The 18804-nt window shown below is 40.9% G+C and overlaps 1 protein-coding gene across 4 annotated transcripts; it reads right to left on the bottom strand.

Moving 5' to 3' along the window:
- Positions 1 to 814: 814 nt before the first annotated feature.
- pabpc1l (poly(A) binding protein, cytoplasmic 1-like) lies at positions 815 to 18801 on the bottom strand. Of its 4 annotated transcripts, XM_010751188.3 has the most exons (17): positions 18241 to 18801; positions 16642 to 16849; positions 16057 to 16250; positions 15615 to 15730; positions 15317 to 15415; positions 13953 to 14092; positions 13730 to 13824; positions 12524 to 12661; positions 10540 to 10635; positions 9124 to 9384; positions 2098 to 2185; positions 1876 to 1995; positions 1645 to 1778; positions 1410 to 1518; positions 1202 to 1332; positions 1033 to 1108; positions 815 to 836 (listed from the first exon to the last, which is right to left on the bottom strand). In XM_010751188.3, the coding sequence occupies exons 2-16, from the start codon at positions 16832 to 16834 to the stop codon at positions 1046 to 1048; spliced, it is 1977 nt and encodes a 658-aa protein (XP_010749490.1). In that variant the 5' UTR covers positions 16835 to 16849; positions 18241 to 18801; the 3' UTR covers positions 815 to 836; positions 1033 to 1045. The 4 variants fall into 4 exon arrangements, with proteins under 4 accessions (XP_010749490.1, XP_019123325.1, XP_019123326.1 ...); XM_019267780.2 differs by lacking the exon at positions 815 to 836 and having other exon boundaries at positions 852 to 1108; positions 16642 to 16846; XM_019267781.2 differs by lacking the exons at positions 815 to 836; positions 10540 to 10635 and having other exon boundaries at positions 852 to 1108.
- Positions 18802 to 18804: the final 3 nt, after the last annotated feature.

Genomic DNA, 18804 nt, shown 5'->3' with positions numbered 1-18804 from the left:
GGTCTTGACTACTTCAACATTTGCTGCCATGGGTTGGATCCCTGGCTCCTCCAGTCTGTATGTTCATACTACTACATACTGAACCACAACTTGCTCACTGTGCACCGCAGTGGCAGCTAATGCAATCAGTGGATGAGATTTGTAGTTTAAAAGCACCATAAGTGGTTGGGAAGACCAGAAAGGCACTATGTAAGTACAGTCCCACCAATTGGCAATGTATCCACTACAAAGGCCAGTTTGTCTTAAGAAAGTTTGATACTGTGAAAAGTGTCAACTTAGAAACTTAAATGAAAAACAAAACCATCGCCTTACCAATTAACTGGTATAGTGTGACCCGTAGCTTACAGTGGCATTACATGAGAGAATGCTTGTACTTAAGATATTACAGCACAACTGTACTTGCGTTTGGGCAGGGAACCCCAAATTGCTCCTAAAGGCTGCACCATGTGTGTGCATGGTTAGCTCCTAAAAAAAGAAAGGCGCTATATGAAAGTCCATTTACAGTCCTCGATGCTCCTGTAGAAAATCTCAGATGCAGCATGCTGCTCTTTAACAGGAATCTCACCTTTGTGTTGCCTTCAAGGTTTGTTTCTGAGATGTGGACAACTTCAAACCTAAAGTAGATGAACTGTGGCGCTGACCTTTCATGATTAACAAATGACACAAGACGGTTTTAATGCATATACTGTAAACTTTATCTTCTAACAAAAGGTATTGCAACAACAAAATAGCTTTAACTTCCACAGAACATTTTTTATCTTTTTTTTTAATTACTTTTTTCAAAATTTTACTTTTTTTTTCTTCATTTTTTTTCCCCTCCAGAAAGTCGTTGACATCTGGAAAAGGAAATTACACGGTTAAGTCTTTCTTGGTGTGGTCTGAAACCCAGAATACTTTCTATGAAAAACATCTGTGCAGGATTCTTTCTTCACTATCAAATTGTGATCGGACTGTTTGGAACTGAGTTGAACTTAGCGCGGGTGTGTTGAGTTTAAGACGGCAGGAAAACGTCTTCGCGTTGTCGTTTCTGACCTGAAAGGGCTCTTCACTTTTTTGGGGAGCATTCCTTCACCTGGTGAGCCTGCAGGACAGCAATCGCCTCGTCCACCTGACCAGAGGAGAGGAAAACGATGATTCAGTGACGCCAAACTCGTCATCAATACCACTCATGACGCTAAAGCCAGGTTATCTTAGCATAAACCTTTGAGTGCAGGGACTCTGGAGACTCCAGCATGTGCAGCAGCTCGGAGTTGTCGATCTCCAGCAGCATCCCGGTGATTTTACCAGCCAAGTTTGGGTGAAGGGCATGGATCAGTGGGTACAAACGCTCCCCTGTGTATCACAGCAGAGTGAGGATTAACAACCAAATACACAAGCTGCCTCAATTTACAATCTGAACGCTGCCACACCGAGAAGCTGTTTCTGATCCATGAGTGGAGCTGCAGCTAACATGGAGGCGGTGAGCGGCTCTTGGCCTTGAATGTGCACCGGTGGCTCCATCACAGACGCAGGAATAACCTTAAGACGTAGAGTTACAAAATAGTGTCATCCTAGATTCTGTCTTCATTATACACAATCTTTACATCGAGCTATCAAGCACACACTACCCAGAATCTAGCTTAAACACGCACAGACTAAGGGTACCTGTAGTCTTGTCATGGGTGCAGGTACAGTAATGACCTGCTGGGCATTTCTCACTGCAGAGGAGTACTTGTACTGACCGCTTCTGGTCATAGGCATATCAGTACGCCCTCCTACAGTCTGGGTCCCGATGTTATCTAAATAAAGACATTACATGTGTGTCATGGGCGCCACGTAAACGTCACATATTTACAAGGATGGAGCTCATCGTGTTGTCACAGATCTGATACTTACTGGTCTTTTGCGTGGAGCTTACAATGCGCGGAGCCTGAGTGGAAGCCTGTCTGACTGTAGCAATGGGGGTCGATCCACGTCGGGGAGCAGAACTACCAACAAATTGGGTTGTGTAAGGGCCTAACAACATGGGAGACGACCTTTATTACACACTGCATATACACACACACACACACACACACACACACGTCCATGTGAACATAAAACTAATGATCCGTTCACCCTGTAGTCTGGGTGGTTGTCCTGTCCAACGTGGTACTGGTCTCATGTTGCTGACGGCATTGTGGTTGTAGAAGGAGCGAGCGGGAGGCTGCAAAATAAATATTAGTTAATAAAATCATCACAGGTCCAACCTCTGAATCGCATTTTAATTGAAAGTTAAGGTAAGGTCAGTCTTGGAATACGATGACATATTGAGGCTTTGTTCAAACTGCCAGCCCACCTTCACATTTGGAGGTGGTTTGAAATGTGTTTCCAATGGACATTTTTACAGTCTGAACACTCTGGCTGCTCATATGAAATTTCAAAGTGTCTTTTAAGTTCATGTACAGACGAGACACCACGACAACATCAAATCCAGAGCGAGCGGCTGAGCTGAATTATGTTACTGGTAGAGCGGAATGGATATATAAATCGTCTGCTGACACTTGGGGGGCAGAGGCGTCTGTAGGAGCCTGTATGCTGTTTTTTGTTGATAAATGTTTGAATAATAATTTAAGTTGACATGTGAAAAAAGATTGTTGTTAATTTTGATAAAAGGAACATTATTTACAGGTGGACAGTTCATATTAATAAGTTAGTATTTAATTAATTTCACCTAAAAATACGTGGATGTTTGTAGGCTTAGAAAATCACACATATAATCTTTAATGCGGAGGAGTAGGTGTATGTTTACGTTGCTGACGTAAAACAAGTAGTCAGGTCTGTGTCATGGAGGGGAGCCACACAGTTTTTTGACCTCTCTCTCTCTCCCTCACTCAGTTTTAGACTCCGCATTCTGCCCTTTTTTGGATCTTGCCTTTTTTGTTTTTCATAATGTTGGATTGTTGTATCTTGCCTTATTTTTTTGGAGTAAAACGCTAGAAGAAACGAAGTGGATCGTGTGGAGTTTTTCTTGTTCTTCCGTAAAAGTGGATAACGTGGGAGGAGAGCGTCAAGCTCATGGCTTCGCTAAGTAGGAACCTACATTAGTCAAAAAACTTGCTCTTCGTGGATTTATGGAACGTGGAACAGCCTGACAAGGCACGGAGACTTTTGAGAAGGAAAAAGTGACAGGCGGGAGAGGGAAATCAACGGCCTGGCGTCGGATCGTAAATGGATGCGAGTCTACTCGCCGACGCGTGTGAGTAAAAAAAAGGAAAAAAAAAAGGATCGTTGTTGACTAACGAAATTAGACCCTACGGTGCTTCGGCTTCTTTATTGATTAAAAGTGGAAACAATACTTTGTTATGGATGAACAAGACGGTGGAAAGCGGACAGTAAAGATGACTGAGATGACCATAGAGGAACAGATATCCAGACAGATCCAGGCACGCAGGTACAAGCTCTCCCAGATAACTAGATTAAAAAATAACATTGAACAATTAATGGAAGATGATGCAAATGTTGACACTGTAAAAAATAAGCTCCGTGTTGACTTCAGTGGCTTGCATCAAGAATTTGTGGAGCTTAATTCTGGCCTTCAGAAATTAATGAATGAGGAGGAATATGTGGAAGATCAAAGTAACTGGTTTGATCCAAAGAATAAATCAATGGATGACTTTTTCTGGAAATGTGAGGATTGGATGAAAGAGGTTTTGAAGCGTGTTGAGCAGGCTGAAGAGTGTGACAGACAGGTTACACCTGCAGACAGCAGGTCTACATCCACAAAAGTGTCCACTAGTGGTCAAAGTAAAGTTACATCACGGAGTGGAAGTTCACGTTCATCAGCGTCTTCAGTCAGATTAAAGGCGGAAATGGAACAAGCATCATTAAGAGCAAAGGCTGCAGCGTTACGGGAGAAACTGGCCATAGAACAGGAAGAGGTTCAACTTCAAGCAGAGTTTGAAGCCCAACAAAAAAGAATGGAAGCTTCAATAAAGGCTAGAAAGGAAATGCATGCTATGCAAACCGCACTGGCTGAGTCTGATGCTAAAATGGAGGTTTTACAAAAATATGAGAACACACAACCAAATGGTAGCGCAGTTAAGGTTGATGATAACGGTCAAACAGACACAAAACCCACCCTTCAACCACCATCAAGACCCACCTTATCAACGCCCAGGGTTAAACAAAATGCTTCAGCGGCAACGGCTCAGCTGGCTACATCCGCGCCAAAGACTGAAATTAAAGAGCCACAGGGACCAGTGCTCGATGGGCTTTGCCAAGCCATCTCTCAGCAAGCCAACGTCACAGAGTATCTTGTGAGGAGTCACAAAGCTTCGCTACTTCCTGATCTCACCATCCCAACATTTAAAGGAGACCCACTGGAATACAAATCCTTTATTAGAGCCATCGAACATGGAATTGAAGGCCGCACAAGTGACAATCGTGATCGTCTTCAATTTTTGCTTCAGTACACAACAGGACAACCACATGAGTTGGTTAAGAGCTGCATGCACATGGAGTCTTCAGCAGGATATGCTAAAGCAAAACAAATGTTGAAAGAGTTCTTTGGAGATGACTTCAAGATAGCAGAAACATACATAAAGGAAGCTTTGGACTGGCCCACAATTAAGCCAGAAGATGGTGCTTCTCTTCAATCCTTTGCACTATTCCTAACAGGCTGCTCTAACACAATGACAGATATCAGCTACATGGAAGACTTGGACAACACAGCTAACATAAAGGCACTGGCAAATAAACTTCCATACAAGCTCAAGGAATCTTGGAGGAAGTTTGCTTGCGACCTGCAAGAAAGAACAAAGAAAAGAGTCAAGTTCAAGGACCTTGTGGACTTTGTGAATCAGCAAGTTAAGTATCTTCTGCATCCAATCTATGGAACCATAAGAGAAAATACAATAAACACGAAAGAGCCTGTAAAACAAAAAACGAAACCACAATATGCAGAAACACTCAAGTCAAGGAAAGTGTTCACAACAGTTGTTGTGCCCCCCAAGACAGAAAATGAAAAACAGACAGCAGCAAAAACACAACCTGTCTCAGTCGATGGTTTCAGCAAACCTTGTGTTTATTGTAATGGAGAGCAACACAGTCTCACAGTTTGCAAGAAATTCAAGAGCAAGCAACATAAAGACAAGATTGGTTTCTTGAGGGGCAAAGGTCTGTGTTTTGCATGTTTAAAGCACGGTCATATGAGCAGCAGCTGCAAACAGAAGCTTCAATGTGAAGAATGCTCCAGACCGCATCCCACATCATTGCACATTACTAACAAAGACACAAGAGAAGGTACAGGAAAGGACTGTTGTGATCAGCAATCTGTTTCGAGTGCTCTTGTACAAATGGCTGAAGCAGGGGCCGGTAAGGACGATTGCATTCTTTCCATCGTTCCAGTGTGTGTCAAGGCACAAAAGGGAACCAAGACAGTGACAACCTATGCGTTTTTGGATCCTGGTAGTTCGGCTACTTTCGCTACAGAGTCACTGATAAACCAACTGAACATTAATGGACGCAATGTAAACATCTCATTGCGAACTATAGGACATGAATCAGTCGTGAACACACGCATTGTGGCTGGTCTGGAGATCAGCAGTTTGGACAGCAACCAGTTTGTTGAGCTTTCGGAGGTGTATTCACAGAAGGACATTCCTGTAGCTAAGGACAGTATTCCCCGCCAAGAGGATATTGACAGTTGGCCCCACCTAAAGGAGGTGAAAATCCCCACTATCCAGGCAGAAATTGGATTGCTCATTGGAGCAAATGTTCCCAAGGCGATGGAACCGCTACAAGTGGTCAACAGTGTGGACAATGGACCATACGCCGTGAGGACAATATTAGGCTGGACAGTGAACGGACCACTCAGAGGTGGAAGTGACACAGTGGAGGCAAACACACTGACAGGAATTACTGCAAACAGAATCTCAGTAACCAAGCTTGAAGAACTTTGGCAGCTGCAATTCAAGCAGGACTTTCCTGATGCTGGACAAGACGAAGACGTCGAGATGTCTAAGGAGGACCATCAGTTTATCAGCATGGTGTCACAGTCTGCTGTACTTAAAGACGGTCATTACAATGTTTGTCTTCCAGTGAAGAAAAAATGTGTATGTATGCCGAACAACAGAGCAGTTGCGGAGCAACGTGCACTGAACTTACGGAAGAGGTTCTCAAAGGACAGCAAGTTCTATGGAGAATATGTGACGTTCATGGACAACATGCTTAAGAAAGGTTATGCCATAAAGCTTGAAGGTGATGAGTGTGAACCTACTGAGGGGCGAACGTGGTATTTGCCACACCATGGAGTCAGACATCCAACCAAGCAGAAGTTGCGTGTTGTGTTCGACTGCGGCGCAAGCTTTCAAGGAACATCACTGAACCAGCAGCTCCTACCAGGCCCGGACCTTACAAGCTCGCTGGTGGGGGTCCTTATGAGGTTCCGCCAGGAGGCTGTGGCGGTCATGGCAGACGTGGAGGCCATGTTCCACCAGGTTAAAGTGTGTAATGAGGACACGGATCTCCTGAGATTTCTATGGTGGCCTGGCGGCAACTATGAGCAGGATCTTGTTGAACATAAGATGCTGGTGCATATCTTCGGCGCAACATCATCGCCAAGTGTCGCCACCTTTGCACTCCAGAAATGCGCAACGGATTTCGCAGAGGAGAGTGAAGAGATACGGTGTTATCTTCACGTGTCTTGCTATACGAGCAGTGCATCTGGAAGTTGCTTCTTCTCTCGACACTGATGCCTGTCTCAATGCAATCAGAAGATTTCTTGCTAGGAGAGGACAAGTCAGAGAGATGTATTCTGATAATGGAACCAACTTTCGGTCAGCCGACAGTGAGATGAGAAAATCAATCAAGGAATGGAACACCAACAGGATTGAGAAACATTTGCAACAAAAAGGTGTTCAGTGGCATTTCAATCCGCCAGCGGGTTCTCACCACGGAGGCAGCTGGGAGCGGTTAATCCGTTCAGTGAGAAAAATCCTGAACATCACGGTCAAGGAGCAACTGCTGGATGAAGAAGGTCTCCACACCCTGCTTTGTGAAGCTGAGGCGGTCATAAACAGCAGGCCTATCACAAAAGGCATCATCAGACCTCAATGATTTAGAGGCCCTTACACCTAACCACTTGTTGTTGCTCAAGGTCAAGCCCGAGTTACCACCAGGAGTATTTCATAAAGATGACCAGTATGTCAACCGCAGATGGAGACAGATTCAATACCTCGCAGATGTCTTCTGGAAACGCTGGTGTATAGAGTATCTGACACAGCTCCAAGAACGTCAGCGGTGGTCTTCACCTGGAAGAAACTTTTGTGTCGGCGATGTGGTGCTGATCGTGGACGATACATCACCCAGAAACTCCTGGCCACTTGGAAGAATAGTGGAGACTTTTCCTGATGGAAATGGTTTCGTTCGTCAGGTTAAAGTGAAGACCAAGACCAACGAGCTTTGTCGCTTTGTAACAAAGCTGTGTCTTCTTCAAGAATCAGAGGATAACTGATGGACTGTTATGAAGATCTCGTCTTGAATGGGACTAAGAACACCAAGCTTCTTTCACTGAGTGATAGTAATGTTATTCAGGCTTCTTTTATTTAAGTTGACACTTTTGGAGTAATTGTTTCAAGAACCTTGATAACAATTAGGGGCCGGTAATGTAGGAGCCTGAATGCTGTTTTTTGTTGATAAATGTTTGAATAATAATTTAAGTTGACATGTGAAAAAAGATTGTTGTTAATTTTGATAAAAGGAACATTATTTACAGGTGGACAGTTCATATTAATAAGTTAGTATTTAATTCATTTCACCTAAAAATACGTGGATGTTTGTAGGCTTAGAAAATCACACTTATAATCTTTAATGCGGAGGAGTAGGTGTATGTTTACGTTGCTGACGTAAAACAAGTAGTCAGGTCTGTGTCATGGAGGGGAGCCACACAGTTTTTTGACCTCTCTCTCTCTCTCTCCCTCACTCAGTTTTAGACTCCGCATTCTGCCCTTTTTTGGATCTTGCCTTTTTTGTTTTTCATAATGTTAGATTGTTGTATCTTGCCTTATTTTTTTTGGAGTAAAACGCTAAAAGAAACGAAGTGGATCGTGTGGAGTTTTTCTTGTTCTTCCGTAAAAGTGGATAACGTGGGAGGAGAGCGTCAAGCTCATGGCTTCGCTAAGTAGGAACCTACAGCGTCACCAGCGCAAGGTATAGTTACTGCATGCGGAGAGGCTGGTGACGGTCTGAACACACAAATCTGATCTGAACAAATAAGAGTGTGGACAGTCGGTCTTAAAGATCTGATTTGAAAAGCAAATCTGATTTGCCTGCAGTTTGAACAAAACTTTAGACTGTCAGTGGTTTTAATACTGTCTGCAGAGAATGCCATTTGTCAATATTTATAAATAAATGAGCCTATGAAATAAATATTATATATGTAGTTCACTTAATAGGTTTTATTTAGGACTATTTTTGTTTGTTTCAGTGGACGTCTGTCTTGTTTTATTTCCATCTGTTATATTCAAATGAAGATGGCATAGTTATCAGTAAGCCTGAACACAGCCTCCAAGACCGACGGAGGCCAGTTTGAAACGGGGAATACATTACCAAGATGGTTCCAATCATGGCTGGTATGCTGTTCTTTCCCGATGCTGTCCATCATGAAGAACTTTATTTGTGTATTCACCTTTTCATGTTTTCTTTGGTGAGTTTTAACACGAGATACATGTTGTCTTTTAGCAAGTTATGCAACTGCCACATTTCTTTTGGCTAGAAATGTGTTTCAATCAGCCTGTTTTTACTTTAATCTTTGGAAAAGAAAATTTCAAAGAAAAATAAGTCAGTCCCTGAAAAGCAAAACAGTTATTGCCCATCTGGTAAGACGGTTAACACAACAAATGCACATATTTAGGAACTAATGTTCATCAAATGGGCTGTTGTAATGTCAGCTTCAGGTATATACTGATATCCTATATTGGCCAGTCCTGTTAAATGTCCACATCTGAGTTAAAAACCATGAAATTGAATTATTTATTAACTTTAAATCTGCTGACATATTTTGGTTGCTTTGGTTCATCTAATTGGTGATGATGCATTTAATGAAACATTGTCTTTGTAGCCAAGTACTGCTCTTCCACATGATGAATATCATAAACTCCGTACCTGTGGTACAGTCATGTAGTATCCAGCCTGCTGGTACGAGTCAATGATTGGATTGGTCATGGTCCTCAAGGTAGCAATTCTCTGCATGTATTTATTGGTCAGAATCGCTTTACGCTCCTCCCTGCGCTGAGCCAGAGCCACGTACAGTGGTTTGGTTGCAACAATCCTCCCGTTCATTTCGGTCACTGCTTTTGTTGCTTCCTCCGGTGAAGAGAAACAAACGAAGCCAAAGCCCTTGCTCTGGGAGCCATCTGTCATGACCTGCAGGAAACAAAGAAGCTCAAGTTCAAAAAAAGTTTGAGATACTTGATATCAGAGCTGCAGACCTTAGACTTGGACTTGTTTGGTGACTAATTAATGGGGACCTGAGTGTCTGAAGATCTGACAAGAGGGCAAAACAGTGAAAAGACTTGAATCGGTGACCAATAAATACCGAAAAATGCTCTGCTGCAGGTAGCTGTGCCTTTTGGAGTTCTGCCAAACTGTCATGAATAATTAAAAACATAAACAGGATGGCACAATGTTTCCATAACCTAATGCACACTTTCAGCTACCGCCACCGGCCGTCTCAAGTCTCAAAGACTTGAGACTTGATACTACTTGGGCTTTGTCCAAAAAAGCTCTGCTTAAAGGCAACCAACAGAGGTTAAACTTTAAGTATAGGCTGTGTGTCCTGAGCTAGCTCAAATCAGAAAATCAATCTCAAATAAATAAAAAAGTGTCATTAACCACCAGTCAAATATGAATGATTAAAAATATTGACAAGTTTATGGAATCAGGTGTCAAAAATCAGGTAAAAATTAATGAATCAGTATTCTTAGCTCCAGGACTGTGGGGGCGTGTCCGCTGAATGTGCTGAAGCCACACCCACTCATGGGAGCAGTCATGCAGCCATTTTGAAGTGACTGAAACGTGTCAGATGAGTTCAGAAAATGACACAACTAACTTTTAAACACTGAGCGAGGTGAATTCCTGGACTGAAAACTGGTGAAAAACTGTTTTAACCTCTAACTCCACATTTCATTTGATGTAAGAAATCTAGGAACTGCCCTTGCACGGACTTTAAAGCTGAGTAGCCTCAGTTTTTATTAATCTTGTACTAACACTCACACTCAAACAACTGAAAACACATCATGGGACACTGCACCAATTTGGTTGTATTGACAAAGAGAGTGAAAGGTGGCATTACTTATTATTGTGCAATTCTACTATGAACAAAAAGTAAGAAACATCTAGAGTTTCAGATGCCTGGAAGATGCAGACAGCTTCATCTTTCAGTTCTGCAATCAAGTCTCTAAATACTACAGTGATATTTAAAAAGACCTAACTACAGTTTAGAACATCTTTAAAACAAAAGCCAAGAGAGAAATCCCAAATTTCAGTGAAGAAGGCCCAAGTCTCCTCTCACTACAATACCTTGGCACTGGTGATTGTGCCATAAGGGGCAAACTCTTTCCGGAGTCTCTCGTCATCTATGCTATCATCCAGGTTCTTCACATACAGATTCACCCCCTGCAATCAGAAAGAGGGAGAAACGCCAAGTCACCAAGCTTCTCGTCTGTCTGATCAACATGAAAGTGTAGAGTATCAAATTTGTATCAAGATTTAAAAAATTAAAGCAGTTTTTTCCAGCATCTAGTACAGCCAGATGTGACACAGTTCAATCATAATCAGGCTACCAGTTTTAAGTACTAAAATCAGATGGCTTCAGTTGCCTGTCTGTGTAAATATTTGTTATAATCTGCAGCAAAATCAGGAAGAAAAAAACCCCCAACACATCACACCCTCACGCAGTCACTGACTGTAACCTGAGGACTTAATTTCAATGGAACAAGCAGCTGCCTGCATAGTGTCAACACGCAACGCTCCCTGGACTCTGACAAGGTCATCTGCGAAACCATCACACAACATGGCTGCTTCCTTTTCCCCGTTTTCAAAACATACACCTTTACATTTAAAAGAAAAATCCTCATGAGTTTGTAAATTAGCTCATGTCATCCTTTCTTTAGAAATGTCTGCTAATACTGTAGTGATATCAACAACCCTTGTTGTCCTGCATCTTGAAACCAGTACACATCATTCTGATCTTGAAGTGGTGACGCAGGTAGAAATGTGTTTTGTTGCTTTCTTATTAAGAGTTGGATGATAAGATCAAGATCAATATCACTCTCTCTTTGGAGTAGGAAGCTACAGCCAGCCATGCTCAGCTTAGCATAAAGACTTGCCTCAATGACAAATCGGCCTACCGGCACCTTAAAACTATCTGATCAACATATTCTGTTTGTTTAATCCATAAAATTTGCAGTTTTACAGAGGGTTACGTATTAGACATATTTTGGCTAAATGCAGTAACTTCCTGGAGTCTCTTAGTGACCTTTAGAGGATGTTGACTGTTAGATTTAGGCAGATTTATTCCTAATAAGATTTACTGTTGACTATTGTTGGATCCTGAACAGAACTAGATAATTTGGTGGACAAGGGTACTTCTGATTTACACTTTTCTTCACATATTGGATTGCAGTGTTTTTCTAACCATTAATTTTACCAAAACTTAACATCTTGCTGTCAAACATTAGCTTGTAACTAATCATGGATGTATGCGCTCACTACATGTGCAAACAAGATTATGTAGTAAACAGATGCTGAAACAGATGACAGGAAATGCAAAACCTATTTTAAATTGCATTTCAGTGAACTCAAAGTTTAAGGGTTGTCATTTAAAATTTGCTGTATTTGATCGTAAGTTCTTAAATAAATGTATTTAATAAAAATATTACAGATGGCTCGTGAACCACCAGTGGCAGGTTTGAGAACCAGTGCGTTAAATCAAGTCTTTAAAAGGATTAGACAAACATCATGCCTCTGTATTTATCCAAAAGGCTTTTGTTTTTACAAAAGTTAATCCTGTTGTGTTACTGGTTCCAGAGGTATTTAAGTTGTCAAGTTGAAAAGGGCAAAGAAACAAAATAACAAATGGAAAATCTTTTTGGGATATTCAAGAACTACTCAAAAGACGTGTTATCTCATTGGGGGAATGCCATTAACAGACATGCCACTGCCTCGACTCTTGGGCCTTTGGGATACTGTTATTTAAGTCACAATAGATGAGCAAAACCACCTCAAACTCTTGTCACCATATCCCCATCAGTAACTGCTGTAAATGATCCTTGCATTCGGTCTTAGTTTTTTTACATTGGTGTCCAGAGTTAAAGAGCATGTGCACTCAGCTAACCTACTTTACATAAACAACTCATGTCTCCATTGTGAACACCTACAAAACCTTTAATTTCTTTACACACATTTAAAATATAAACTCTAAAAAAATAAAAAAAAGGTAAGAAAGTTAACAATGTGAGTAATTAGTAAGTCTTTGAATGTCCGACAATCCGTGCAGCAGCACCTGATAGCGCTGGATTCGGTCCTGTTTGATTTGGTCAAACTTGCGCTTCAGCTCTCCTTGGCGTTCGAGACGCTTCTGCGCCCGACCTACATAAACGGTTTTCCCATTGATCTCCTTTCCATTCATCTCAGCAACTGCCTGGGAAAGACAAGGAGCATCAACATTATCTTTGTTATCTTTACAGGAGAAACGCAGTGAATGATTAAAGCAGCATTATGTAATATTGGAGCAGCTGGAGGTCATAAACAAAACCAGAACACACTTTCTCCATAAAATATGATCCAGCTTCACAAAAATCAGTGAAATAGGTGGTGAGTGACGCAGTAAAGCGTACGCACTTCTCCCAAACCAAAGACCAAAGTTATAGTCAGTTCAAGTACAGAGTGGGAATGACAGATACCATTCAGGTAGTTTCTCCTTTCTCTCATCAACAACAGCCTTCATGCCCAGCACAAACGACAGCTTTAAAGGGATGAGAACACACTCAAGAGTGTTTGGTGTTTTACCAGATTCTGCCACAAGTTTGATTTTTATCAAATATTTTATCCGACTGTAACCTGAGGACTTAAATTTCAATGGAACAAGCAGCTGCCGCTCCCTGGACTCTGACAAGGTCATCTGCAAAACCATCACACAACATGGCTGCTTCCTTTTCCCCGTTTTCAAAACATACACCTTTACATTTAAAAGAAAAATCCTCATGAGTTTGTAAATTAGCTCATGTCATCCTTTCTTTAGAAATGTCTGCAAAATACTGTAGTGATATCAACAACCCTTGTTGTCCTGCATCTTGAAACCAGTACACATTATTCTGATCTTGAAGTGGTAGAAATGTGTTTTGTTGCTTTCTTACTAAGAGTTGGATGATAAGATCAAGTTTGATTTTTATAACTGAAATGAATCAATATATGACATGTTTTTGTGGGAAAAGTAATCCAGCAGGCAAAATAACAAAAAGATAAGGGAAACAGAGCGAAGTAGCCAGTGAGTCAATCATCCTGGTGTTTTTTCCATAAATGCTGCCAGAGATCAAAACGTGTGATCAAATATTTGACTTAGACTCGTCAGTTGGCCAGAAAAACAAGTGTAATGGGATGCAACAGTGTACCTGGACTGCAAGGCTGTCTTTCAGGTTCAACCTTAATGTCAACATAAACAAGTGCTTCTGTTAAGCAGATGCGGATATATAAACTTGGCGCACACTACCTTCTGAGCATCCTCGTGGTTAGCATAGTTCACAAAGCCAAATCCTCGTGAACAGCCCCTCTCGTCTTTCATCACCCGCACACTGAGAGTCCTCCCTGAGAGTTTGAGCACAAACCGGTCTGTGACTATCTGATATGCAAAGTGACAGTTGCACAGAGTGAACACATTACCAACGGTGGCAACATCACTTTTTTACAGAGAACGACTGTGTGTGTTTTCTCACCGAATGCAGAGAAGACTTCCTTGAGTTTGTCATCAGTGTAGTCCTCACCAAAGTTTTTGATGTAGACATTAGTGAACTTCATAGCTTTGGTGCCAAACTCCACCTCTCTTTCCTTGCGGGACTTAAAGTGGCCAACAAAACTGCAGCCAACCCATCAATCATGGAGATACAAGAGAGTAAGTTAGTTAAAAGTGACTGTCCACAGTGTGGAGATTTGTCTTTTTTGGCTTCAGCACGCAACGCAAAAACAGACAAGACAACTGATGAGCACTAGGGATGGGACATGATTTTCGAATAGTCGAATATTCGTGACGAGTTCGAATATTGAACAGTAATTTCGAATGCCGTTTTGGCTTACGTTGCATTCCACTAAAAAAAATGAGCACGGAAAGGCGTTTCCTAGTTCCTAACATACTCTGTTGCATTAATTCGGCCAGAGGGTGCCGCTCTCGTACAGTAAAGGTAGTCAAAATAACAGAAGAAGAATTGCAATCGGTAACGTGTAGTGTGATGCAGAGATGCAGCGAGGTAGCAAAAGTTCCGTATGGTCCTCATTTACTTTGATAAATGAAAATGAAGTGGAATGCAACACAGGTAGGCGCCCTACCTGTGTTGCATTCCATCGGAACGTGTGTTCTCCGCAGCCGGTCTGATTGTCAATAGGCTGCGTACCCGTCTCCATCCCGACCACATCGACATGTTAATTTTTCTAAACAAAAATATGTCTTAGGTTTTTTCTACTCTGTTCGAGCGCTTTCAATATCGTTCCCTAAACGGGCAGTTTCACCCGCGGTTCCTTCTAACAGACGTAAATAGTAAATAATAGTAAATATAAATAATAAAATTGGAAGCCTATATTATTGTTTGAGACTGTTGGCTATGTGATGTGAATGGAAGTTTATTGTTTATTTGTTTATCATTGTTTATTGACTCATTAAACCGTTACCGCTTTCACCCTGTCTGTCATGTGTGCGCGCTGTCGATTTTCGAATCAAATTTCGAATAGCTTTTAGCGAATTTCGAATAGTGTTTTTGATCAAAAGTCACATCCCTAATGAGCACAGACAGAAAACACACGGCATGACAGTCACAAAAACACATCCAACATTAAACAACTGTACAACAAGCATTCTGTTAGAGAATGCTTCCCTGCCTGACAAAACTAACAAAACTAACATCTACTCTGTGCTCCTTTACACCTTTCTCAGCTTATGTCCTCCTCGCTTTGGATAAAAGCATCTGCTAAATGCAATGTAATGTAATGTAATGTAATGTAACTCTGTAGGGACACGATATCTTGTGATTATCTTGCTGTGTCTGTTTAGTCCTAAAACAGAGATAACAAACCTAAACATACATCCTACCGATTCACTGGCCTAGTCAGGGACAAGTGACACTTCATCCCCAGGAAACGGACCTTTGCGTTGGCAATGTCAGATTCCAGAGGATTACGTGTCTCTCGACTGAGCAGAAAACAAACACAAAAACGTCTACTGCAAGTCTGAGACATCTTCAAGAGTTATCACAGTCATCAGCATTCATCAACAGTTAACATACATATATACTGTATATAGATTCTGCACTACTCTTTGCCTGAACTTACTTTTCAGATTATTGTTTGATTTCACTAGTTTAGTTTCACACAGCGATCGGTGTACTCACACTTTCCTGTCATTCAGCAGCATCCCGTTCATGGTGTCGATGGCCCGGATTGCAGCCTCGTGGGTCTCGAAGTGAACAAAGCCGTAGCCTTTAGATCCTTTCTCGTCACAAACAACCTACAGAGACAAAGGCTTGACAAACTACAGAGCTTTGGCTGCAAAACAGCTCCTTGTATTTGAGTGTTTAAATGTTAAAATATTCTAAGCAAACTTTAAAAATGTAAATACTTTAATACTTTTGTTTTATATGTCTGAGGTTCGGAGCACTGATCCGTTTTGTGACTTTTTGCCACATTTCCACATCAGGATGTACTGATAAATATCTAAAACCACACTGCACAGCTTGACTCTTTATCATACCAACATTACACACTTTTTGACGCTTAACGCAAACTGCTGACCAGAGAGCTGCAGCAGCTAAAGTGGCGACTCGGGACACTTACCTTGCAGGACAAAATATTGCCAAAGGCCGAGAAGGTGTCATACAGTGCCTTGTTGTCGATAGACTCATCCATGTTCTTGATAAAGATGTTTCCCACACCAGACTTCCTGAGTCCCGGGTCACGCTGAGACCACATTATTCTGATAGGCCGACCCTTGAGAACATCGTAGTTCATTGTATCCAGGGCGCACTCCGCTTTAAAACAAAAACAAAAAAAAAACATCACCACCAAGAAGTTTCCTAAAGCACCAACACTTCCTTCCTTTTAGAGACACATTTATCAGATGGGTTGAGCAATATTAGTTAATATATTGCAAATGCTTGATTTTAAAAAAGTGCCAATTACTCCATTTCTGAGCTCAAAAGTCAGATTTGAAATACTCATGGAGCTCATTTATGTCACATATTGTCTGTAATTGTAGATCTAGTTGCATGGTGGCTATTCGAGTGTGTTCCAGCAGTAGCAAGGAACCTTGAGAAACATTTCAGTGCATTGATTTATGTAAAGTTTCAGTGGATTTAATTTTCACATAAGAGAAATTGCATTTTTCTGTGGGTAGATGTGGCCTAAAAGTGGGTACTATACCATCAGCTGGTTGCTGGAAGTTAATGTATGCATATCCAAGAGATCTGCGGGTGATGACGTCTCGGCACACACGGATCGACATGATGGGCCCAGCGGGGGAGAATTTCTGGTAGAGCATGGCCTCTGTGACATCCGGATGTAAGTCTCCTACATACAGAGAAGCGAGGGGATACGCCGGCCCACTGCTGTTCATCTTGGGTAAGAACTGCTGCAGGAAAAAAACACGTTATGAGCTTTTTTAACAGTAAAATGAAGGTTATCATATTCTGTTTTCCATTTTCTAAACCAGCTGATCAGATACTTTACCTCCTTTATAAAGACAGACCTGGACAATGTCACATAGAGCACAACAAAACAGAGGAACCGGAGAATCGACAAGGGTGGACAAAATACTTGAAACGCCTCTCAATATAACATAACACTATTAATTACCACAAACGGCAGCTTTCAAAAATAACCGTATCTTCTTTGATAACATTTAATTTACTCATAATCTTTGGATACAACCTGTTGTCTTTCATGTGTACACCTATTTTCTCACCTACTTGTGCGTAACGTTTCTATTGACTGACCGACCTATGCTCAGCTTTGCTGTCCATGTTGCTTTTTAGCTGAACATTTTGTTTTTGGAACAGTGTGCAAGAGCTTTGAGAGCAAATAAAAACCGGCAGATTCCTTGTGTATGTACACACCTACACCCACAATGACTGGCCACTTCATCAGGTACACTTGAACAATCCAATACAACAACTCTGCTATAAATTAAACTTTTACGAAGCTTATAGTGTTTCAGTTTTTGTTATTAGGTACACTTTGTACAAGTGTAATAAAGTGGCCGGTCTGTGTGTGTGTGTGTGTGTGTGTGTGTGTGTGTATATATATATTATATATATATATATTATCTATATATATATATATATATATATATAAAGCAAAATACTTTTCTTAATATATTGTATAATTAAATTACATTCATCCAGCTGCAAAGAGTCTCAAACTAAATCTTAATCCCTGCTTGTAAGAAGTTTTATTTAAAAATATATTTATCGTTATTATTGTGCATATGGATTGTTATGATTTGATTTTTATAAACTCACACTACACAAACTGTAGAGACAGATACATAAAATGAGGATTTTAATGAGTTATACACTCAATTTTCCAGTTTATTAGATCCACCCCATGTAAATAGCAGAAACACCTCTCAGTATAATGCAACACAATTCAACAGCAACACAGACTACATCCTTCAAAAATGAGCTGAGTCAACACCGATTTAAAAAATATTATGACATGAAGGTACAGCCTTAGTTTTTGTTTACAATTAAAAATATGTAACATAAATGAGCATGTAGCAAAAGTGTATCACTTAATTACAGCATAGCTTTAATAAACACATCAAGTCGGGACTATATGAAAGCCAGTTTAACATTTAAAATTTCAAAAATAAATTCAGAATAAATTAACTGAATGTTACCAACAACTAGCTAAAGTTAGCTTTTTCCCCCCTTTTGCAAACTTCTCGTCTAAATTAGCTGAACGTGAAGCAACTTAATGTTAGTTTAACAAGCGGGACGGCTTCAAATCAACGTTACTTACAGCCTTTTTAATAGCCAACGCGTCGTAAATCTGATGTTTGCTTTTTTTTGAGGAGTAGCGGCTCGTTAGTTAGCACCGTTCACGCTTTCCACCTGGGCGGGAGCTTGTTTTCGTTTAATTAGGGCCGTGGAACACCTGCGCGTGTCCTCCTCCGCGCATCGTTATGTCAATTAGGAGATGTGACAAGGCCGACTTTAGCGGCGTGATCACTCCGCGATTAAATAGTTCTAGCTTTTTGTTACGGCCTCCCCCTGGTGGTCAAAGAGGGCGTGGCGAATTAAACATTATTTTCTCAAATCTTAGAAATACATACATATATATTTAATTAAGTAGATTAAGATTAGTTTTTTTTTTTTTCAAATCAAAATAAACAATTTGGTGAGCTAAAATATGACAGAGGTAAAATAACAACCATGGCTCCAAATGGGAACTATTGAGAGGAAAGGTAAGGATCAGGATCCCCCTGTTTTTTAAAACCAAATTAGCTCTGGCTCTTAGCTCTCAGTTGAATTAAAACATTGAATTGAAAAATCTTATTATTAAGATGAAAGCTGTCTCCTGTGT

This window comes from Larimichthys crocea, chromosome XV (genome assembly GCF_000972845.2).
Source record: "Larimichthys crocea isolate SSNF chromosome XV, L_crocea_2.0, whole genome shotgun sequence".
NCBI lineage: Eukaryota > Metazoa > Chordata > Actinopteri > Sciaenidae > Larimichthys > Larimichthys crocea.
Note: the sequence above shows the minus strand (reverse complement) of the source record. Positions and strands in the feature narration are given on the sequence as shown.